Raw genomic sequence first — 25298 nt, 5'->3', positions numbered from 1 at the left:
TATAGATAAACTTGTCATTGATCTTTCCCTATACACTCACCCCTAAGAACAGGTATCTGGAATGAAGATAAGGTTGACTAAGGAGTTACCACTTTTCACGGCAAATTGTGAAAAGCTACACAACGATTTGATTCCACTCGATGATTTCGAAACTTTTATGTGAACCTTACTTCTCAAAAGATTCCGCTGTACGCGGTGCTAGTTGTTGGCTTATCCGACGGATGCGCTCATTACTCGATGCAGCCAGCGATGTGAAGGGGGTCTCAAGGATCGCTCTGCCACAGCACGATGCCCCCAGCTGAAATCAAAGGGGTTGGCAGTGAACTCTTCACGGGCGCGGAAGCCAAGCAAAACAAAAGACAAGACCTGTGGCCAGATCGCATCGTCGCGTGGCTTTCATCGTTCGATGGCAACGTTCCCCCATCCCACTGGACTGCAATTATCCGCTGAAGTTGGAAATGTATGAGATTTCTGAGCTCCAGAAGAGAGTAGATTCGAAAAACATTCCCAGGTCTGTAATAAGAACGGTTGGGACATCAGAGCATGGAATCCACTCTCCACAGAAATAAGACCTTCTCTCTTATTGTCGTAATTTTGGGGTCCTGTGGATGATTAGATTTTACACTTACTAAGGTGCACCGATGATATTCATAGTATCATGGGGTGGGCTGAGCAGTTTGATAATAGATCTCCATGTTCACACCCGGAGCTGAATTTCCTAAGTCCATATGGGCATTATGATATCTTTGTAGAGAAAGCGTTTGCACCCGACTCCCAGCTTAGAGTTTTTATTTAGAAGACAAAGATATTTCCTATTTTCAGTTTCATTTGTAATGTTTCTGACTCGATATGTCTCCTTTACGCCAGCCGTATATTCAGGTATATACCGAGATACTCGTTTTGTTGAAGGATCATTACATCATTAACTGAAACTTTTAGATTGAAAGTGGCGTGAGAGCATTTGGTTTCGCTCGTGTGAATTCCTGGGAAAGGCCTGTTTTCCTAGCGACAGGTTTTTTGCGCAGAACGTGTTGCGTTGACGCGACTGGTCGAGGAGGAGTCAGTATAGCGCAGTACGCCATCCGCGATTGCCTTGGATTCCGTTTGTGTTGCTCCAATTTTTGATTTCCGAAGCCGACGAGGACGAATTGTTAGTTGAGTCCGTCCAAAAGGAAGATATATTATATGACCTTAAACAACACTACAAAAGGGAGGAAAAAAAAGAAGAAGGTACAACCGGGAAAGCTGCTAAAAAGAAAAGACCTCAATACTGGCAGCGGTTGCAATTTTTAGATACTGTGGAGGATGAAAGAACCAGTTTTACGAACGTTTTTGCTCTATCCAACGCTGGAGCATCATTTGAAACTCCACAACAAGGCATTGGAAATGAATATGAGGAGGATGCTCCAATCGAGCAGACGTCACAGCACTTATCTCCCCATACATCATCTCAGCTTACTCAACGTACAAATTCCACCCCATCCCCACATGAAGAAAGGTCCGAACTTGAATTTCAGCGTCCAAATCCCAAACAAAGGAAAGAGAGTTCTGTTCTCCAAAAATATTTGCTGGAAAGAAAGGAAGACAGGAAGCATTTAAAGAGATGTCTTGAAGATCTTTTGGCATACCCAGGACCTCCGCAAAATGAAAATGAAATTGATATGTTCTTCAAAGCAATGGCCGCAACTGTTAAACAATTCCGACTAGATCTTGCCACGCGGACTAAAACGAGCGTTTTTAAAGTAGTCACTGATATGGAACTACTGAACCAGCAATCGTTGATCCCTCGTGACATTGAATTCACAAATATTCAGTATGATGAAAACTAATCAATGCCATCATTCTCCTCAACATCATCACCCTCATCCACTCCACATTCATCTCACATCTCTGTTTTTGTACTCATGTTTTGGATTGAATATTTTTTTTTGGATTGAATAATTGTAAATAGCAGAAGTAAAAGATCTTTCGAAATGTTAAATACTTTCTGGCTTACCTTAGCGTGACAGCAAATTTTTCAGCGGGTGTTATAGGCTCCTTCACTCTGTTGTAGGGAGAAGTAGTCAAGTCGTCTTTAATGATGTTCAAAATGAAGGAAAACCTTTCTCTGGTCAGTTTGAAGTACCTTTGAAATTTCTCTTCATCGTCAAGAAGATGATTCTTGAAACTGCTGAACATTCCTTCATTTCTGCGATTTGAGAATACATCGCTCACACGTTTCCTTTCTTTGGCATATTTTTACGCAGCGTTATATCTAATATTTCGCGCTCCTGCCGACGTGTGGTAGTATTTGTCTGTCGTGTTCAGTTGACGGAACCTCCAACTGGCCGATATTTTGATTGATGAGCAGTTCATCAAAATACTCAACCGATCGTTCCAATATTCCCATTGTATGTTCCCTCTTTGTCTCGGCAGGATGAGCATTGAGGTGTATAAGGCTTCATCCTGCTGACTTGTTGGTAACACTTCCGTGGCTGGTGCGCTGTACTTTTGGAATTCACAGACCTGTTGGTTCTCCCAGCCTTCCTTTTTCCGTCTGTGAAGTGGCTTCCCCGCGCGCCGAAGTTCGTGATAAGTCTCTGCGTGTGCTCGCGTTCTTTGAGAATGCAACATTACTCGGTATGCAGCATTCTTTCGTTCCGCTGCTAGCTTACATTCATCGTCAAACCAGCCGACTTTTCTTGTGCCCGGATCTCCAGGTGGTTGTGAAGATCATTTGTTGATGCTTCATCTCCTGCACATCTGTTAGCTGATTTATTGTGGATGACTTCAGTATTCACTTTCACCTGATTATCAGAGGCGATTGCAGGTGGTGTTATATTTCGAGCTCGGAGCACCATACCAACGAGATAGTGATCCGAGTCTATATTGGCCCCGTATATGTTCTGGCATTCATTCGTGGTCAATTAGGTTGAAAGTGGTCCCATCTGGAGAGCCCCACGTTTGTTTGTGGACCGCTTTCTGCGCAAACCAGGTACTTTCAACAACCATTTCATGCGATACTGCTAACTCCGTCCCTACTTGACTGTTGAAGTTTCCAAATATGATTTTGATATCATATTTGGGACAGGCTTCGAAGGTTCGCTCAACTGCCTCATAGAAGGTATCCTTCTGCGACCCTGCAGTCTCCTCTGTGGGGGCATGAACGTTTATGAGGTTTATATTTATAAATTTGCCTGGCAAACGTAGAGTGCATAGCCTTTCACTTATATTTTTAAAGCCAATAACAGCAGATTTCATTTTTGGGCTGACTAAGAGTAGGAGTAGGAGTAGGTTCCATGTACATGTTTTATTGGATGGCCGATATAATATACGGTGTAGTGGCTCTTCTCTAGAAAGCCGGTCCCTGTCCAACGCTGCTTCATCAGCCCTATATTGGGACAAGATATCGACTAGCTGCTTGGTAGCTCCATCTCTGTACAGGGAGCACATGCTCCTTGAGAATATGCGCAAATCATTATTCTGTTGTCATTGTCGGGTTCGTCGTTGCAAAGTTCATCATATCCGAGGCTCCTTCTGTGGCCTTGTAACGTTTGTTTTCCGTGTAGGGTTGTCAGCCATACCCAACCCCCAACCTGGAGGACCAGTTGGTATAATATGTCCCGTTTTTAGGCGCGGGAGACTCATCTTCATCCTTCTCCGTCTTCAGCTTTAACGAAAAGCTGAAATAGCTTCCAGCGGTCACCACGGGAAGGTGGAGATAGAGTTTGGTAGTAGAGCTGTTGGTCTTGGTTCAGCAGGCGTTTCCAAGGTTTTATGCTCCATCGTGGGTGCCAATCCACGTTTCGCCCTTGGACGTATACCACCCTTTGACCGCCAACCTGTAAAAATATCGAATATAAAGCTATTGCCTTGGTTTGTTAAAAATTAACCAGCTTCACAGAGATCTTCAGAAACGCACAGTTTTGCGCGAGATTGCAGCCTGTACCAACAAATACGTGTCCCAACTGACAACTCATCCCGACACAAAGATCTGTTGCGAAAGTTCAAAACTCGATGGCTCATTAATGGTAATATTATATTAATGATATTTATTTATTATATTTCCGAACTGTCACAACCTCGGCAGATGCCGGATTTTACATAATACTAGTACTAAGTGCTAGAGATGCATAAAGCCTGGGAATACCTGGTCCATGCAAAGGATCCATTTCGAAAAATTCTATACACGCTCTTTGGAATTCGTCCCAAAGCTCAGCATAGACTTCAGCCGGATGGTGAAGGAGGGTGAATCAGCGGGTATTGAAACTGTTGCCTGCAGTGTGGTGTGTTGTTAGCGATGTTGCCGCCTCTGCACACATCGACACTTGATCACCAGCTTCCGTCATGACCTCAAATCGAACACGCTCCCTGATAGCGACCGGGAATGCGCCGCTGCACGGTCACATGCGCGAATTGGGGGAAACGCTCGAGGAATCTCTAGTGCAACAAGGCGCGGTAAAATGTCCTACCTGCCTCCGCCGTTATTTCGTAGTAAGAGCGGATGATAAAGAGGTGCATATCCTCAGTCCATTTCATCCGTTGTCTATGCGAACCTGCCGAAGTGGTCGCCACAAGTTGTGGCTGCGAAGGCAAAGCAATGTTCCTGGAGATCGTGACGTCTAGACGTTGAACCATCCATCCATTACGGGAGCCCGACCCAATCATCAAGACAGACGACTCCCGCCGATTATCCATTCCGGACCCCAAATTTCTGCTTCTCCTCACTTTTGGATTTGCATTTTATTACCTAACTGCCAGAGATGGTGGTAACTTGCTCTGTAAGTAATCTGCAAGACTGCAAAGTTCCCGCACTTTCCTCACCCACCCCCTGAGACACTGCGGTGGTGTACACCCATTCAGACTAAAGCTATCTATTTCTCCTCCTTTCAACACTGGGCTTGAGCCCCGCTATTTATTATTATATTATTTATTTAATACTTTTATTAATATTTATTGATTTCTACTAACTTTCAACAATCATGCATACCTCGATCTTTGGAAAGAGGCATAATAAGGGGACCTGGAACTGCCCTACTTCATTCCCCTCCTGCCCATAATCCGGCGGATTTCCAGTTAAAATATCGCGGCCGGCCTTTGTTCAAATTTCTTTGAATTTTCACACAAGTTTCTTTCATCAAATATCTAGGCTCTTACGGAGTTTTTTCTAATTTACAAAGCAGAAAATTGTTTACAGCTTGTGCAAAAAATGTCTCTATTCCATTATTTTTACATCCGATTCGGGTCCCAGTTATACTATCGAGGAACATTTGTACCAATTTTCAGGTGGATCAGTATTTTTTGTCCGAGATAATTGAAAAACACAAATGTTGGGAAGAAGCGTTTAAAGTTTAGGCGGAGTTTTTACCTTTTATTTTTACTGGTTTCTTTTCTGTATCGATCACCCAACTGATTTTTTGAATCAATTTCGATGTTTCAATTAATTTTCAACTCTGAGTGTATTATCAGTGAAATTTAGGAATGCTAAGAAGGTTCCCAGTCGTTGAGATAAGAACAAATCTGAAATAGATGAACCCCTACAAAATGAGGAAAATGTCTCACGCCTTTCCTCAAGAAGCGTACGGCGAGAGTGCGGCCAGTTCTTCTTCTTTTGGAAAAAACTACAAGGCCTTCATGGGTACGATTTTTCACTTGTTGAAACTACTTGTAACCAAATATAATAACCTAACCTAACCTAACCTAATATAATAAACGCAATCCTAATTTTCACTTTGACCTAGAATAGTGGTTTAAACAAATTAAGACAAAATTTCGTTCTACTTTTCAAAGACATTTATTTTGAATAAATTCTAATATTTTCGTTAATATCTTTTTGTTGGAATTTCTACTACAATTTTGAATTTTTGCTTATTGCAATAACTTCAAATTTTAGTTAGGACAAGTAAACCAAATACCAATGTAGCTTAGCTTTTTTTATATGGAGTAAATAGATAATGGTCGTATTCTAAACCGTTTATTTTATTAATATTTCATCATCTTTCTACTTATATTGGTACACGGTCAGAATGAAAATAACTATTTCCGGCAGCTAAAAATATTAAACCAAAATGGTTAGTAATAGTTGAGTACAATATATACGTTTTTAACCGGTGATAATGTTTTTAGATTTCCAGAAACTTATAAATTTACAGCAATGCGCATTTCTCCCAATTGTAGGAAAGTACATTTCATTCCATTGGTTGTACGAATGTTTATATTTGGACTTCTTCTATATTAGCATAATATTCAAAGTGTTCATATGTTGTCATATAATTATACTTGAAATTTCAATCCTCCCCCTCAAATACATAACTCTAATAGAAAACTTAATATACACATAAAAAATAATGTTTTTCTGTATCCACATCAATTACATATTTCAGTTGTTTGTTGTTTCGTTATCAAAATACAAATAGCTCCCACTTTCCATTCAATAATTGGCCATTTTATCCTCTTCGCGTATTCGAGAGTTCCTAGTTAAATTCTTCAAATGAGCGTTTTTTCTCCTAAATTCATTGATTTATTCTTATTATTGTTATTTTTCATTTTCCATAGGTGTCATCTTAAAGATTTTGTGTGATTTTCTTCTTTTAATTTTATAAAGACTATTAATTTGTAATTTGCTATTTAAAATATCTTCTCAGTTCTTATGCGTTTTCTCTTTATTGATAGTAAATAATTTTCGTGTTGTTTAAACGTTATTGTTAGTTTGTAAGCATTTTGAATGCTTTGCATTGTTGTTGTGTTTGTTTTTACGATTTCTTCTTTCAGTTGTTTTGAGGTGTTCATACTACAATATCACAGCTCGATTTTCATATTCTTTTGCTTACATTAGGTATCATTTTATTATTTTAGTTCTTCTCATTGCTGTATACTCTCATATAATTTGCAAATATTGCACGTTGTTAGCAGCGTAAAGTTATGTATGTGATGTTAGTGGGTCAGTAAGTAAATGCTAAATTAAAAAAACTAGAATTTCAATTAAAACGTTTCTAAGGAAAAGAAAAAGGAAAGCAGATATTCCATGCAGAAATTTATAAATGACCTGTGACAAAACATTGCGGTTCACAAAATCATTCATTTAAACCTGATGCCAAATTTAGAAAAGATATTCACATATTACATAGAGCTCCTAAATGACGTTCAAATAGAATGTAACTGATTATAATAAAAAATACAAGTGCATAGATATAAGAATCGGCTTAGCTAGCTTTACTTTGGACTATTTTCAGTTCTACTACCAAAAATGTTTCCTTGTAGAAACTTTGGTAATATTTGTAGAAGCCAACTTATCTTTGAATCAAGGTTACACGGCAGGCCAAAAAAGATGTGTCTACTCGTTATAAATAATTACCAATAGCTAAACAGGATTGTTATCCAATATATATTGTTCATGAAGCTTATTCTAAACTTACATATATAAAGCGTTTAAGTGGGGAAATGATAATAACAATTAAAAATCCGAAACCGCTTTAATAAAAACGTGATTGTTTGCAAATATGCATATTTGGGGAACAACTTGGTGACTCTCCATCGACTCCACTCCTCCCAGATCACCTCTTTGACCAAGAAACAAGGGACAATTCATCAAGAGAAGAAGAAGGAGAATTAAAACTAGTAGATTTGATGAATCATACATAATGATAGAACCACTGTACTTTTTTTTGAACAATTTTTATGGCTAGTATAATAAACTTCCTGGAAGTACTTACATAGGTACGCATTTATTCCATTGTTGTGAATTAGAATTGTTTCAAATTGTCCATTTTTCATGATAATTGATAGAACCATAAGAAAATTATAGTTGTTTTTTGTGAAACAATGGGAAGAAAATATGATTTAAATGAATATGAGAAAGGTCAAATTTCTGCACTTTTTGAAAGAGGCCTGTCCAACTGCGAAATTGATCACCATTTGGGCTGAGCCCGCGGTATCATCGCCAGATTTTTGGCTGAAAATCTTGTGGTCGCCCGCAAATCGACAATTAATTAAAAAAGCTTACGTTAGACTCGTGACAGTTTGGAAAACTCTAAAAGAGTCACTGAACCTGTATCACATGCGAAAGCTTAAAAACGGATGTTAAGGTCGAAATAATAGAAAATTAGAGCAAATTTCGCGGATTATCACGAGTTGTACCCTTTACATCTTTTTTATGCTTAGATTGATTGGTCCGATGAAAGGTTTGCCTTCACGTACAGACAGATCTATTGGCACAATTTAAGGAAAGAACCGCGATGTCCAACTTCGGTAACAGATTTGTTATGATTTAGCCAGCGTTCTCAGCACCCGGCAAGTCACCGGTACCCGGATCAATTCCGAAAGCTACCAAGAAAGTGGGCGCCATAACTTGTTGCCGTATTTGAGGCGGTTAGTTCAGGCTGCCTGGGCTAAAACTGAGCGTCAAACAATCAAGAATCTTGGTTTGGTCCTGGTGGTGCGGTTGATCAATATATGAGATTTTTGACATGATTGAAATGGATCGTCTTTACTTATTGATTTAAAATGTGCATTAACACAGCACATCTTAATTCTTGTGTGCAAATAAAATACACGCAGATATAAAGGCGGCTCCACACGTTTTCCGTAAACTCTAAACTTTCACAAATGTTTACCTTGATTTTGCGCATCAAACATCGTCATCGTTAGCAAGTGCGTTACACTAGTCACAGACGTGCAGCCAAGTTGATGATTGCAGCTAGATTACACGTCTGTGGGCAGGTTGTGGTTGTCATAACCTGATCGATAAACCGCAACTAGTCAACAGACATGCAATCTCGCTGCAACCAACTTGCTTGACAACCTACACGATTATGGCTAGTATTATCCGGTTCCATATGTTTGCCGCAAACTCCAAACCTCCATAAACGTGTAGAATGAACATTCCACGTTGGCGAAGTTCGTTCCAAGTCGGCAAGTCGAATTATATTATTTGCGGCATGCAGTCGGTCAATTAATTCGTGGAACGGATTCAGACAGGTCATCAATGAAAGAATAGTGGAAACCATTTTGAAATGATGAAAGCTATTAGGAATATTGTTCTTCCTTAGAAAGAAATATGAATGATGTCTGGAAAAAACTGTGGCCCAAAGTAACTGAAAGTAATGAGCATGTTCAAGTGATCTCGAATTTGGCTAATGATATCACACAATTGATGAACACATGGAAACTATGTGAATAGTTAACGCAAAAGCAAGATATCATTGAATTAATTGAAATAGCTCAACGGAAAGGGGCGCTGGAAAAACCAAAAAACACAGCGGGTTTATCCACAAACATTACGAAGAAACATTTACTTCTAATTCGAAATTGCTCAAATCTGATTTAGCAAAATGAAGTGGATTTGGAGAAAATTACGAAAGCGAAAAAAATTGTTCATGACGGATTAAATTGTGGCCAGCAGCTATTGATGGAAACAAAACGAAAAGCATTCAACCAACAATACAAGTCTACCATTAAAAAATTAATAGAGTAACACCTCAACGCAGCCCTTCTCAAGACATTCAATGAGATGACTGAAAAGAGTAAAGCCAAACGACTTGCTAACATAAAGGATGCCTAAAGATACAAGCTACTGAGGAACGGCCAGTTCCTTAGCAAAGCCAACCACAGTGCTGGGGTGGACCACAGGGTCTCTTCCAATAAAAAGGAAACCTGAATATGCAAAGTTATTGGATGGCGAAATTTCAGTCGTAGCTTAGCGAGAGGTGGTTTTAATGGGTAAAAATCCCACACTCTCAAGGTAGTGAACGCTGAGGTTAGTATTTTGAAGATTTCCACTTCTTAAAAAACATTTAAGTTAAAATTATGGCACGTGTTGCATTAGAAAAAAATGAATTTGCATTCAAATATAACACATTAGTGAATGGAAAATAATTAGAAGCCTAAATCTTATTAAGTGATGGAAAAAATTATTACTTAATACTCATGACGGTGGCTGACAAAACTACGCTCAACTATCGTAGACTCCTGAAGCATTCAAAGGATATAAATGAAAGTTTTATCCAGAAGTTAGTCATGGTGCAGCAGATCGTTGGTAAAGTTGGCCATACACATTCCGGCAGACCTCCCAGTTGCGTTTAAACCGTCCACAAAGACACATACACGCATCGGGAAGCCACACGGCAAAATCAGTTGTACCCTGACCACCACTAAAATGCAATTGCCTGAACCACCTTCATGTCAGCGGATTGGTCGAATCGTTTTTGAATCCATCACCGAGTTGACAGGCCAGCCGGACCCCACACACGTTCTGCCCAGCTGTTGCCTATAAACTATTCTGACGTAACTATCACGCCCATTGGACCATTTTGGTAGGCTTAATTTACTTTGAATAATTTTCTGAACATTGACATCAAATTACAACAAATGACAGTTATATTAAAAGATTTTTTCCCTAATGAAAATTTCTTCTATCGAAGAAAGTCACGTGCAGGCAGTTTCGGAAAATAACAAATGACCGAAGATAAAAATAAGTCTCCCGCATCTCTCGAATCCTTTTTTCATGACAAATTCTTTGGAAACATTTTATGAAGCCTTTGATCAAATGGTATACACTGCATGACGTAATATTTTGTAATAAAAAATGCATATAATTTATCATGCCGTTTCGTTATAACATGATTTTTAATCTTCGTGTAATGGAAAAAATAACTGAAAAACAGACCAAGAGCAACTTAGGAGATAGAATAAAGCTTTGATATTCTAGCAAATAAAATTTTAGTCAGAATGTAAAGAAAAACAACCAAAAGTTCGTATATTGACCTAGTTTTATAAAAAGATTCTCCCTTTGTAGTGTCCTAGAAAAGGCAATGAGGAAGAACGAGTAAGTAATCAAATAATAAAGGGAAGGGAGTTACATATAACTCATCACATTTTAAAGATTCCCTGTTAATCCAGCTCTCGCATGATCGTATGGGAAATCAAACCAGCTAGCAGTGATAAGCAGCTGCAGCGTCTCAGTCAGGCATTGATGCGAAATCTATTACTTCATCGTTATTGATCAATTGATAGCATGAAGTTTTTTTGTTTCATAAGAAAGCATGCATTGCGCAGATACATTTTTAATAAAACAATTGGTCAACTGCCCAACATACGCGGAGTGACTAACAGCTGTTCTTCAATAAATTTAAACAGATACAATTTGCAAGCATGTAATAAAAAATGTAGCAAACTATGGGGAAAGTAACATTATAGGTAATGTGCTCACATGAGGATTACTTCAGCAAAGTTTATACTTACAGCACAAAATACATCACATATATAACATCTAATTCTTTTTCGCTGCAATATCTGGAGGTGTTTCGTGATGATGCTCTTTTTTTCAACGCTTGAATATTTTAGAGCTTCCTTATTTACATAATTTGAATTTCTCTGTGAGAGTTTCGATAATGCAATTTTTGTTTAGAACTTGTTTATTAAGATATTTTCCCGATTTGTTTGTTTTACATGCTGATCACATTTGTCTTTTCCACTTTCGTGTGTAACGTTATAATGGTGTTCATAATCGCGCTATTCAGTTTAATTTTTTTAGTTGTTATTACATACATATACAAAATAACTCTTTGATTTGATGTTAATTCATTTTGTTGGTTTCTTAGATATTTTTCAGTTTGTTGTTTTAAACTTTTCTTACATAACTAATAATTTATTGTTTTTTCACTAATGGGTATTCCATAGTGTTGTTGGTTGTTGATGTGGTTATATGCTGGCTTTTTCAATCTACCTATTTAGCGATATTCGATCGATTTATACTCATTTATTGGATCACATTTCTTAGTACACTCAAGGTACACATTATATTTGTAGCAATTTCTTAGTTTACAGAGAGTAGAAATGTGTGGAAACGTAGCATAATTATCACTGAATTTTATTGTAAATAATTTCGTACATCATCATTTAAATAAATTTGGTAAATATCTCTTTCTGTAAATGCTTTTCATAGAGAAATGGAAGGATAATATATTATAATTATACAAGATTGATTTTTTGCCAAAATTCCGAATGATTCACGGTGGTCAAACTTTGCGATGTTAGTTGTCATTATTGTAATCACTAAAGATTTTGCAGTCAGTCTTTTTTACTGGTTCTTAAATGTAACGGATTCATGTACTACCTAAACGTGTTTTCTACTCTCAAAATATACAACTATCGCATCAAGGCAACGTTTTTAAACGAATTGTGCGAATTTTCATCTTACATTTCTGCCAAAGATATTGAGTAACTATCGTAAACGTGTAGATCTATGCTCACCTATACTTCAAATTTCATAGAAACTTGTTCTGATTTTTAGTCTAGCTTCCACCACTCAAACACGCAACAGAATGGAGCATGCACGATATTCAGTTTATTCATCAGGCGAGGATTGATATCAAATTTTGGCACTTCTTCCCTTCTCTTTGTAGATTTAGCATAGACCTAGGCCATGGCGCACGTTTAATTGATAAATATAAAATCCTGTAATGTGGTACTCGCTCAATTACAAACATTTATTGTCGCATAGATGTTCACAGGATGTTTGGGCACCATCTAGTAATATCACAGAGAAAACATTGTGAAATTTAGTTCATACAACCACGTATATTTGCTGCGATCGTATATACACCAGGTCTTCACAATAAAAATCTTCTATCAACAAATGAAATTTAGCTTGAATCATTCGTTGTGCCAATCTCGATTATCTATATCGACAAAGAGCTATCCCAGTTTCTGTAGTATTCCTTGCTTCATAATCTACACGTTTCGCATTTTCGTATATAATTGAATATGATTTTCAATTGTTTAGCTATGTCTTAATTAAAATCATAAGATTTTCGGGAAACGAACTCGCAATAAATGGTGATATGTTCGCCGGTGGACTTGATCAAATACTAGAAAAATATGACTATAATCCACTATTTAGCTGAAAGCATATGGCACCCGTTTCTTGATATTTTTTCACACACACTTCGATATATTGTGCACACATTTCAAATAGATCCTATCTGCTCAGCACAAATGAATTTCCCTAAAGGAAATTTTTAAACTCAATTGAAAACTAAATGAACATAATACAGTGAACGTAAGCTTAGAATTTTTAATTTCATATAGATATTTCTTTTAGTGGTCTCTGAAGTTGTTCTCTTTTAAATAAAATAGCTCAGTGGATATTTTGCTATGACAAAAACCTTCCGGATGCCTCGTTCTAATTGTGAAAGCAACTTGGTCGATATCCCTTCCGCGAAAGTTTGATTAGAGCACAAATGAAAAACTGGAAGCAGGACGATCGAAAGTTATTCGTCAAATTCATAAAATACTGAGCAGTAAATAAAAATACATCAAAGTTAGATTTCAGAAAACCACTTATGTCTTCAGATCCGAATTCACTTTCATAAGTTTAATCCTTTCACTCACAATATCGTAGTTCTACTTTTACACTGCATTTGCAGCCCTTAATATTTTTACATGCCGATGTTCTCAATGTGACAGTCACAACTGGCATTCAGGTACTTCTTTTCTTCTAGTTATCATGCACTTTAACTTCCATTCTCAATTCGTTAAATGAATCTTTTCATATTCACATCGTTTTGCAATGGATGGCAGAGAAGTTGGACAACTAACACCGGAAAGTTTGAATCTTTTAGATCTAGAGATAATTATCATAATTAATTTTGTTGCCTACGGACAAAATGTGGATAGTAATTAATTCATAATACATTCGAAAATAGCAAAACATTATGCGGATTTTACCATTTCTCTAAGTAGATTTTTCTACGAGTGTTTGTAATTATATTTGATTAAGAGCATTGCACTGTGATGTAAGGAAATTTGTAGTTTATACAGAGAGTAGAAGTCAGTTAAATGTATAAATAAATGTACGGTTAACAATAAACAAAGCGCAACCTCGGGGTCGAGTAAATTATCAAAAACATTATGAACGGCATTTCTTAAGATTTGCCATCAAATGCAAATATATGATTATTATGATCTCTTCATCCTGCTTCTGTACAGCTCTTAACATGACTTGCAATTGAAGGGTTTATCAATAGAAGCAGCCTATTATCCATAAATATTGCAAGCTTCGTAAAGTATAGCAAGATCGCAATAGCCTTTATACACAGAATTTTCATGCGAAGACTCAACAATTTTAGTATAAACAAGTACAAATTCATACTGGCCAAGCAGGTGCGAAAAATATTGGAAGCACTACTGCAAAGCAATAGTTATTACCACTACACCAACACCAATTGTGCGACATGTACGGAAGTTGTTCTCTATTATAATAGCCGCAACTCCACAAAACGATAGGTGCCAGATGTTTTAACTAAACAGCGGGAAGTTTTTAACCAACGTATCCTAAGTGGCGGAGGATACAATGTCGCTGAAACGTATTCTATCAAGGTTATCCCTATTTCCGGGTAGATTTAGCCATATTCTCATTCCCTAGATGTTTTTTTCGGAATCCAAATGGCTGTGTTGTGAAGGGTTTAATAATGTACTACATGCACTCTGTTGTTGCTTGGTATTCTTCCTCGGTAACGCTGACTAACAGTTTCCCGATCCTTCATGTAGTTGGAATCAGCATAATAATATCTTATCCACCTGATTTTATCAAGGCTGGAATTTGATCGATTTCATTACAATTAAAAATCTAATAGACTTGCTCGAATCTTGCAACACCTGCTTATAGCGCCGTCAGTACTGATAGGACCTATTATATAACCATGAAGAAAAACTAATGACACGTTAATCGGATATACTAACAATTTGGTCTAAAGGACGCAGTTCCTTTAGATTTACTGTTAACAGGACATTAATTGACCTTACTATCTTCTTTAATTATTTTATTATAACTAAGACTCTTAAAGATTATTTAAATTCACAGTTTAAAGGGATAGTATGTCTATCCCTATGTATTACTTGTGACTGTGGCACAAACCCCTTTGACGTACAAAATCTGAGATTTTTGAGAGATCAGATCGACGTAAAATTCTTTAAAGTTTAGAAAGTAGAGGTTGCGGACGATCTGCGTGGTTAGACCCCGCAGTAGACGAGGTGGCAACCGGCAGAAAAATGAAAAAATACTATCCCTATAGAGTAAAATTGAATTGAAGGAATGTCTGACAATGCTAGCGACGAGGTGCAACCAGGAAGCACCAACTCCAATACGAAAACTAGACAATTTGCAATATGGGATTTTTAACCGGACAATGCAATGAACTTGATATTTTACACAGATGTAATATATATAAAATATATACTGTATACAAGCGGCGAAATGAAAAGATCCCAAATCTAGATTCATCTTATAGAAGTACAAGACACTATATCATGACTTTTCAAACACATTAAATAAAGTTGGAATCATTATCAATGGTTCCGTGAAAAGTAGGATAGTTAAAAATCCGGGTAAGACTGAACATATCTTGGATTCCAAGCTATAATTAGAGTGCTAACCTTGTGAAATATGCTGTAATAATATGATGAAGAGATTAGTAAAGACATAACACAAACGCTTCAAGTAAAAATAATGGAACCCGCAATTACCTGTGATACCACAATAGTCACCGCATAAAGGGAACTTTTTTTTGAGTATGGTTTTTCTGACAGATCACGCCTAACTCATATCAAATCAAATCACTATGGAAAAACTGAGATTGCAACAATTTCTCCAATTGTTCAGCTGTATTACAAAAATCACCCATTCAGGTAGGAGGTAGGTTAGCTACACATTCTAGTCGTCTTTCTGGCTGGATAATACGTTAGTAAGCAAAATTGTTGTCTTGGGTTGAGGAACAACTCGAATAGTTTCACGAGCTATCATTACATTCACAGAAAACAACGATTTTGTGCGGCTTATGAGCCGGCGGAATTATAGGTCGATATTATTCTATAAATCAGACCGGACATAACGTAACTGTCAATGGAGACTACTATTGTACCATGATAACGAATTGCTTGACACCTGAAATTGAAGCCCGCGATCTTGGTAAGTTTCGGTTTCAAAGTTATGGTGCTACTTGCCATACAGAGTGAGAAACGATGAACTTATTGGGAAATCATTTTGATGGCCTTTTGATTCCACTCTTTGTCTGGGTTAATCGAGCGGAATCACTCCTGTTGACAATTTTCTTTGGGGTTATAAGAAACCTATGACGTCAGGATTATTCGCGTAATTCATGAGATACCAACTGCTACTCGTCGAAAGTTAGACCACCAGAATGGACCATTAAAGTGTAGTCGCAATCAATATTTAAACGAGATAGATTTCAAAAAATAGATGACATAGACTGTTTTTTCCAATCGTAATGACATTTCTACCATTTCATGTTCTCAATTTGAATTCAGAAGAAAAAGTCTAAATGAATTTGAGTGATTTCCAAAAACGAAAGAATATCTAGTAAGTTATAACCCGTTTATAGTAATATACAGATTGACTACGTTCTGATATTGATAAGCCAAAATACATATGTTAAAGACCGAAGAGTCCCTTATAACACAGCCAACCTCCAGAACTAATACACGATGAATGGTTCCGCAGATGAACAGAAAACGGAACTGGAGGATAATATAATCAAGCAAGTGAAAACTGGAAACGATAGATACGTAAAAAAGAATTAGACCGGAAATGACATAATGACCCGCAAAAGGTTCACATTCAAACATATGTGTTGTTGAAGAGAAATCTATTCGTTTTAATCTATCCGACGCAATTATCGTTATGGCTCGTGGGAGATGTGGCAAAGAGTGCTGTCAACCAGCATCGCATTGCATGTCATCAATGTACATTGTACCTATAAAAATAATACGGAGTCGTTCGCCAGTGCCTTACAATCCTATTGAGTTATCAGTGCACACCTTGAAATTATAGATACGACTTATAAACAGAAGTTTATCAGCCATTACGAAGCATTCCAAACCAATGCAGCTTTATTGCATAAATATCAGCAACGGATGCCATCCAACGATTTAAAATACTTGTGAAAAAATTCAGCGATAGAGTTTTCGTTGAACTGGAAAAGCATTTGATACCAGAGTTTCGACACCCAACATAACAACCCTTAAAGGCATATGGTAGCTAATTTATTTTCAGATTGAAAGGCAAAATTAGAGATTACAGGTTCCATATGACTTTTACCAGCAGCAAAAAACGAGAAAAGCAGAAAACTGGGCGTCACCTGCATCACAGATAACACTCTTTAATGACCAAGGACAGTCTTCAGACAAGTAAGTGAACGAATGTGAGCTAGTCCGCGTTAAGATAGTTTTTAATGTTTGGTGCATTAACTACCAAGCTCTCAAGGAATAAAAATATACTGTCATTACAGATGAATTGTATACCCAATTGGACATTTATTTTGAAGAATTACCCTCTAATCACACCAAAACACCACAAACTAAAGTTACAGACAAATAAATTTTGTTCTACATAAAAACAAGGAAATTGTCTCGCCAAAGTGCGTAAAGTGGGACGTAAGATAGCAATAAGAAAGAAGAGATTGTGATGCCATATACTCCACAAAGAAGTGAACAGGAACCATACACTTGAAAGTACCAGAAGGCCAAAATCTTCTTCAAGATTGACCATACTCTAATAGGAATAACTTTTCGATATCCATTATGTAATTGATCTGCTTGAAGCTAGGGTAAGGTACATTATGAGCGATCGAAGGGTAGTTATGGCTAAATTTTATTTGATCTTTCATGTTGCCTATCCTGACTTTAGAACAGTAAAATGTTAACGTATTATCGATTACGGATGAATGCACTGTTGACTACATTGCCCCTAGTATACCTATATCAATATTTTGAACTACCGTTGGAATTCGTTACTATTTGCATCTTTAGAAAAGTGAGGTGAAAACTAACATGTAGAATAAGGGTCGAAAAAGCCAATGCCAATTCCAAATCAAATGAAAACTTTTAAAACGAGAAAAAAGAACGAAACTCGTGATCGCGATTTTGCCGGAGATAAAAGGGACGAAATGTTGAAACGAAAAATTCAGTTGATGAAAACTTGTGCAAACAAGCCAGATTTCAAGGAAAAAAAATGAGATTCAGGATCACCGACTTCAGAAAGAAAAAGCGACAAAAGGTAGTACATAAGATGCAGGGTGGAGTTTTTTATATCCGCTTGACCCCAGGAGATGGAATTCTAAGCGAGTTCTCATAGACAAATGTTCAATCTGATAAAGCACATCTGAAAATACACACTGGTGTATTATTTTAAAAAACGGTAAAGAGTATTAAAGACGTTTTACGCCGAAAAGCCAAAAGTAAATTCTTTGAATGTGTCCAACTACGCTTTTGTTGACTGGCAAAAGTATTCCAACATTGGTACTAACTTTTTCAACAAATTGTAAAATATAACAGTAACAGGGTGAAAGTTCAATCTTTCAGCAGCAACTGTATTGTGATATGGTAAAGTGGAAAGAGCTGAAAAACGATGTTCGTTTTGTTATTGTACCAAATGTGGAGATTTCAACTTAGTAGCTGGCGAAAAAATACGAAATTCTATAAAGCGAAATATTTTTGAAAAAGTGGAGAATAGGGTTAGAATAGACAGAAAAAACTCAAAATAACAAGACAGGATCGGATTATTTTAAGCTTAATCCGCGAAAAATCACGTATCTCCATGAAAGCCTTACCGTTACATCAGAAGAACCTAAAAGTGTAAGGGTAGAATTCGTCGAAGCCGCAAGCGGCAGATTGGACGAAAAATTGATATATCAAAAGGATTATTTAAAAAAATTAGATAGAGTTGATATACAGCTATACGGTTAGCCTCATGGATGGTCTTATATATAAATATAAATGAAACTATAGAATGTGACGAAAGATTCCACGTACTAGGCCATGAAACATTCATAAAGAATATGAGTGCACGTAGAGCTAGTTTTAGGAACTTCGACGAGCTTAAACAGGATTAGAAGATAAAATCAAGAAAACTCATTAATCTATCAAACTGATAGATATGGGGAACAACCGCACCACGCGTTGAACTTTTACCAAAGACTAAACTGAATGTGGCAAGATATGACACGGCGCCCTCTGTTGTGATAAAAAAGGGAATCTGATCTCTGATCGAAAGTGCGTACTAAGGCGATGGAAAGAATACTTTAATGAATTACTCAAAAGACAACCTGCTGATTTTGAAACCTCGCCAATTGAAGGCCATGAAATACTAATACCGCCAAACTTCTTCAATTACGGTTAAAAGTTTGAAATTCAACAAACAACTTCAAATGACATCATTAGCACATATAAAAGAGGTTTCATCCGAGGAGAATAGGGGTTTGTAGGAGTGCCAGTCGAGTTAAAAAAAATATCGGCGAGAACTTTCCAGCGTCTAATGAATTAATGACATGAAAGACGTCATTTACTGAGGCGATGTGACTTGTAAAAATTCAACCAACGCGAAATAAGGTAGAGCCACGAGAAAGATTTCGTAAGAAAAAAGAAATGAACGTAGCCGGAAAAAAAATCATACGAAATATTAAAAACATAGCGCAGTGCCGATAATAGAACAATAAATTTACATGCAATGCAATCCCCAATATAATTTAATTCAGGGGAAGAATGCGACTATCACACATTGTCAAGCCTTTAGTCTAATTCAGAAAGTATAGCTCACAGCAACTACGGGAATAATGATTCACAAATTTAGAAGTTTTGAAATATGTTTAGCCATAGGAACTAAAATCCATTCAGAGGAATAGGGAGAATTTGAAACCTTTAACTAGAAGATTTATAACCTATTCCAACCTAAAAATCTAGTTGCCCGAAGGCGTTGTCAGGACAAAATTTCATCAAGTAATTTGCAACACCCAGTAATTTAACGACCTTCACTAGCCATTGTACTAATTCAATTTTGAAAGATATTTCCAAGACTATATGCTTCTTCCCTTTAGGCTAAGCCATAGCTGTTCAATCCACAAACGAAATGTGGGCTTTGATCTCGTTTGCGCCCCAAAAGCCAAAATGATCTGGAATAGCCACACCAGGGCTTAAAATTAATTATTTAAATGGCAATGCCAATGTAAAACGATAATGCGAAGAAGCGAAAATTACAATCAGATATTATATTCTCCATGAACAAAAATACATTCGCACCTATGATGCTTGAAAGTTTCATAAGCTTAATGTATGTGATAACCAAAATGAAATAACAAGTGTTTCCTTAATAATAATGAACCAAATTAAAAATTTCCAAACATCACAGTACAGAGTTGCGCTTCATGAAAAATGTATAAGAACATATTTTTCATGTTTTGAGTCTTTGTTGTTTTACTCGTGGTATGATGATAGCAATAAACTCTTTCTCATACACTGTCTCGTCATTCTCTCTCTCTCAATAGCTGGCAATTTAGTTGCTTTACACTTTCTGGTTTTTACGCTATATTATTCTTTTACGCTAACATTTATTTTATCGTTTAATTTCATGGCAATGATTGTAAAAACTCTTTGTTTTATATCACATTTCTAAATAAGTTGTTGTTGGTTTTGTTTGTAGTTGTTGGTTGTTTCTTTCTTACATATGTTCTCGTTTAGTTATGGAACCTATTCACTTTATAAAGAATCTCTGAATTGAGATTGTTCTTCATTTGTTTTTCTCACAAAAATCCTTAAATTCAATGGCCATTTTATACTCTATATTTATATTCTTTGTTATATTTTCTTTAACTATTCAATATATTTCGATCATCACATTTCTAGTTGTTATCTTTTGTATGTATAGTTATTTGTGTATGATGCTTTCCCTTCGATTGGATTGCTTTTTTGGTATGGTTTCTAGTCGATATAAAATATATTTATATTTAAAGCAATAATAGTAGAAGTGGTAGTAATTGTTGTTGGTACAATTTTAAACTTTGATAATTTCTTTCGATATCTTATTTCTATACAAGAGAGTTGTTGATTGTTGCATTTGTACCATGTAGAACTTTGTACAAGGTTATATCGATCATATGCGACTGGTACTCAGTGATCTACTGCACCTACAAATAAGCAAAGCTCGAAAATGATAGAGAAATATTGCGCGTTTGAATCCATCGGAATGTTCAGCAGAAAATTATAAATTTCTGATATTTGTTTCAATCAACTAAAACATTGCTACAACTTCTGGTGCTTAAAGCAACAATAGAATAAGCTCTAGATCAGATATAGTTGAGAATCGCATATGTTTTTGAGTTTGAGTTTAATCTCATAGATCTTTGGTTAATTTTTCAATAATACCCTAGCTAAGAACACAAAAGATAGTTCTCACTAATCGTGAAAGCAATTGTAGACTATTCTGTTACTAAACATTGCAATTTTATGATATTGTGTTCGCTTTAATAAACAACTGGTATATTTTTGTATGTAATAGATTCGCGAGATTCTAGTTTTTCTCTAATTTCTAATAATTATGTCAAATATGTAATTCTTCTTATTTAATAGCTTTTTATTCAAAATCAGGAATAAGTATAAATTTATTCCTGAAAACAGACGAAAACAAGTGAATACACGGAGAAAACGATAATTTATGAATCGCCGGACTCTCACCAATCAGTTGGTGCATTTTTTTAGAAGTTCGTTGGAACTATTAAGCCAAAAAGTATCGAATAGTCCACTTAATTTGCTAAGCTTACATTTGTCCCCAATTTAAAAACAAAAACACACTTCATGATCGATAAACCAAATACCGACTGAATATAGAATACTGCAGAAGCATCTGCGCGCCAAACACTGAGAATGGTCATTCGACGGAGTAATATTTGATACACACAGATAATAAATGCATTCAGACAAATGACAATGCCCAAGCAATTTGTTTGTAAATGATAATGACGCATATTCGATGTACAAAATAAGAACAAAATGAGAAAACTCCTATAATTGCTACAATGGTAGATTGGATAGGTCGCATATAGATTTTTATTATCACAGATGTCAGTATGGTTTTGGTATTTTAATTCAATTATCAAAGTTTAAAAATAATCTACTCGCGTTATATAAAAACACAAATCACATTCAATAGTATATATACAAGCATGATTTTCTCGTTCGTAACTCATGCCAAATAGGAATCGAGTGTAAAAAAATAAATTAAAAAGCAATCCAACAATATGGTTCTTCATGTTGTAAATATGGAACGTATACGTGGTTATTAGAGCGTTTACTAAGTTTCCCTTCTCATTTCTTCACAATTCACAAATGTACTTTTAGTTGTTGTCATTTTCTTTGTTTTCTTCTATTCGTGAAATTCATAATTTCTTTATTCTCTGCGCAATTCATAGAGATAGATAGTAATGAAGTATAAAAAATATATAAGATTGATACTTTTCTCCCACCTATATCTAACTGATAACATAGGACAAGAATAGACAAAATTAAGTCGTATGAGACAAAACGTTTTGTAAAATAGTATAACATAATTGTGAAAAACGTGGTTAAAGTCGCAAGAAGTAAAAAAGTCACTTCTTCATTTTTGTTGTCTAGTTGCGACGGCTAGCATTCAAATGATCCTCTTCAGTTCGTTTCGCTTTCATTGTAATATATCTTGAGGAATTCTTTTCTCGTTTGTAATATGTTGCTATTTAATTTGTTGTTCTTCTTTAAAAAAAACAGACTAAAAAAATGAACGCAAAAATTCTTTTGCAAATCACAGAACGTTTCTATATAAGTTTCTCGCTTGTCATTCTTTCTTATTCGTTTTGTAAAAAAATTTATATTTCGTTTTTTCTTTTTTTGGTAATTTGCCAATTTCGATTAGAAGAACTCGATTTTGTCCTTTTCAATTGATAAGAAAACGAAAAAGATATCTCCGTCGTTTTTTTTCCTTTTAATATAAATCGTGTATAAAATTGAGACGAAATTTCGTACTTTTTTAGTGCATTTCTATCACAAATAATATTGAAATATTTCCTAATGTTTTTATCGTGTTTACATTTGTTTATGCCCATGTCTTTCAATAATATTTAGTTATATTTTTTCGTTTATATCACGTCATTTTCAACTAATTTTCAACATTTTCTCGTTTTGTCTTATTAACAGAACTCAGAATCGAGAAAAGATTTTTCAAAAAATATCTAGAGAAACATATCCGGAACAAATTTATATAATGGCTTATATAACGTGTTTTTAACTGTTAATATACGTTCATAATTTTGGTTACTATTATACTGTTTTAATTGCATATACATTTTTTTCTTTTATGAATATATATATATGGTTAATATCTTTTCTTGGACTTGTTTAATTAAAGACAGCAATTTTTTTCCAGAAAGTAAAATGTTTGCAAACGAATTAACTACTGCTCTCCAGGTCATATTTTCTTCAATACTTACGTACCATACGTATGCGTACAAGATTTTATCCCAGCTTGTCGAATGGTAAGATTAATATCGTAATTCCATATTGGAGTGCCTGTTGGACGGTCCAACAAAGCCAGATACCCTTAGCCCTTTAGTTAGCTAAATCGGCACGAATAACATTCGACACATATTCATCTCGCACATCCTCGGAAACCTGAACATATCCAAGGGCTGGATGAATTGTATTCGAATCCTGCGGACGCCACTTATGACCCAATTGTGTGCTTATTTCCTGTAAAAATAAATAAAATAAATAAATAAATAAAAATATTTATTGAAATAATGCGTTCCACACAACCAACAACAGATTTTATAATTTTACGTTAAAATTGTAAATGGCTAATATAACTATGTCTTTTTAAATATAAATAGAAAGATGTTGATTCTGATTCGATTTCGAAAGATGCCTTCTAATTTTTCATTGTCAGAAAACCCCTCTCCCTTAAAATCGGTTTATTAGAGTAGTTACAATTTGTTTGAACCTTTTTTGGCGGGCACACTAATATGGTTGCCATTTACCCCTTCGAGCGCTATCGCTCGAATACTAATGAAAGAGCAAAGAATTCGAGTTAGAAAATATTCGGCTTGGAGAGGTTCGCCTGTATAACATACACCGACGGAAAATTTGAGAACGACTGAAAAAAACACATTTTGCCGTGTTTATTGTCATATTCTGAGGATTTCGATCTCTCACGTGTCATCATACAAAAATTCACGTGCCCTTTTAATCGATGCGTGAACTGGCACCGGATCCTGAAAAATTCAACAAACAGAAAGATTCGCGTGAGCCTACCGACAGATCAACACACCAGCTAAAACTGAAAGATAAAAAAACGGCTCAACCGCGCACGTGGAGTCGTGGACCTTCGGACCCGAGTGCTACGAAAGGGATGATCCACGACGCGATGAGGCGCGGCCTTTGAGCTTCCCTTCCTGTCTTGGCAGCTTCAAGCAATTCTACATATTGGAGGATGCCCCGGAGGATTGCAAGAAGTCTTCAAAACAGAAAGAATTACCTCAACTTCATTTCATTATATAATAAAAAACTTTAAAAAAAAAAATAATAATAAAATAAAATTATGCCAAGGCTTTTGATAGCGTTCCACATACCTGGCTAATCGATATCCTACATCTGTATCGCATTGATACGAAACTAATAAAGTTTTTGGCGACAGTCATGGAAGGGTGGCATACCACCTTATCGATGCGTACATCTGAGGGTGCTAATACCCAGCCCATCCGTATACGGAGGGGCATCTTCCAGGGGGATTCGTTGAGTCCCCTTTGGTTTTGTATGGCAGTGAACCCCCTTTCGCGGCTACTGAATGATGCTAGAGGGCATGGTTTTGCAATAAAGTATGGCCTACGTGCTAAGTGCGAACTGACACATTTGATGTACCTAGATGACATCAAGCTGTATGATGGTGCTGACAACCATCTTAGAAGTCTGTTGCGAATAATAGACATGTTCAGCCGTGATATTCGGATGGAGTTTGGATTAGACAAGTGTCCAAGCCATCCGCAAAGGTCATCACGAGCCGCATGCCGGACATAGCATTGGTGACCTCCACATCGAAGCTATGACCGAGGCAGACTTCTACAAGTACCTAGAAATTTTGCAAGGAACCCATGCTCGAGTTGGTGATCTGAAGGATGCTCTGCTGTCCGAATTCCTGCGACGTGTAAAGCTGGTGCTGAAATCGCATCTCTCGAGGAAGAATAAGATAAGTGCGTTGAATGTATTCGCTATCCCTTCACTGGCTTATGCATTCGGAATATTGCCGTGAACGAAGACCGACCTGGAAAACGTCCAGCGGTGGATACGGACAACTATGTCCAAGTTCCGAATGCATCACCAAAAGTCTGCCGTGGAGCGGATGAACCTGCCTCGTGACAGCGGAGGTAGGTACGTGGTTGACGTGGCGGCACAACATCATCGTCAAGTCGACTCGCTGCGCGCTTGTTTTTACAGCAAAGAGCAGGCGAGTC

The 25298-nt window shown here is 36.5% G+C and overlaps 1 protein-coding gene across 5 annotated transcripts in view; it reads right to left on the bottom strand.

Annotated features, from left to right (window-relative positions):
• Window positions 1–5757: 5757 nt before the first annotated feature.
• The window catches only part of LOC119647940 (F-box only protein 33), a 38831-nt gene continuing 19290 nt past the window's right edge, over window positions 5758–25298 (bottom strand). For all 5 annotated transcript variants that reach the window (XM_038049287.1, XM_038049286.1, XM_038049289.1 and 2 more), the window contains one exon: window positions 5758–23541. In XM_038049287.1, the coding sequence (XP_037905215.1) occupies window positions 23401–23541 (141 nt within the window). In that variant the 3' untranslated portion in view covers window positions 5758–23400. The remainder of the gene's footprint in view (window positions 23542–25298) is intronic.

This window comes from Hermetia illucens, chromosome 2, assembly GCF_905115235.1.
Source record: "Hermetia illucens chromosome 2, iHerIll2.2.curated.20191125, whole genome shotgun sequence".
Taxonomy (NCBI): domain Eukaryota; kingdom Metazoa; phylum Arthropoda; class Insecta; order Diptera; family Stratiomyidae; genus Hermetia; species Hermetia illucens.
The sequence above is the reverse complement of the archived record's forward strand: the minus strand, read 5'-3'. Positions and strand labels throughout refer to the sequence as shown.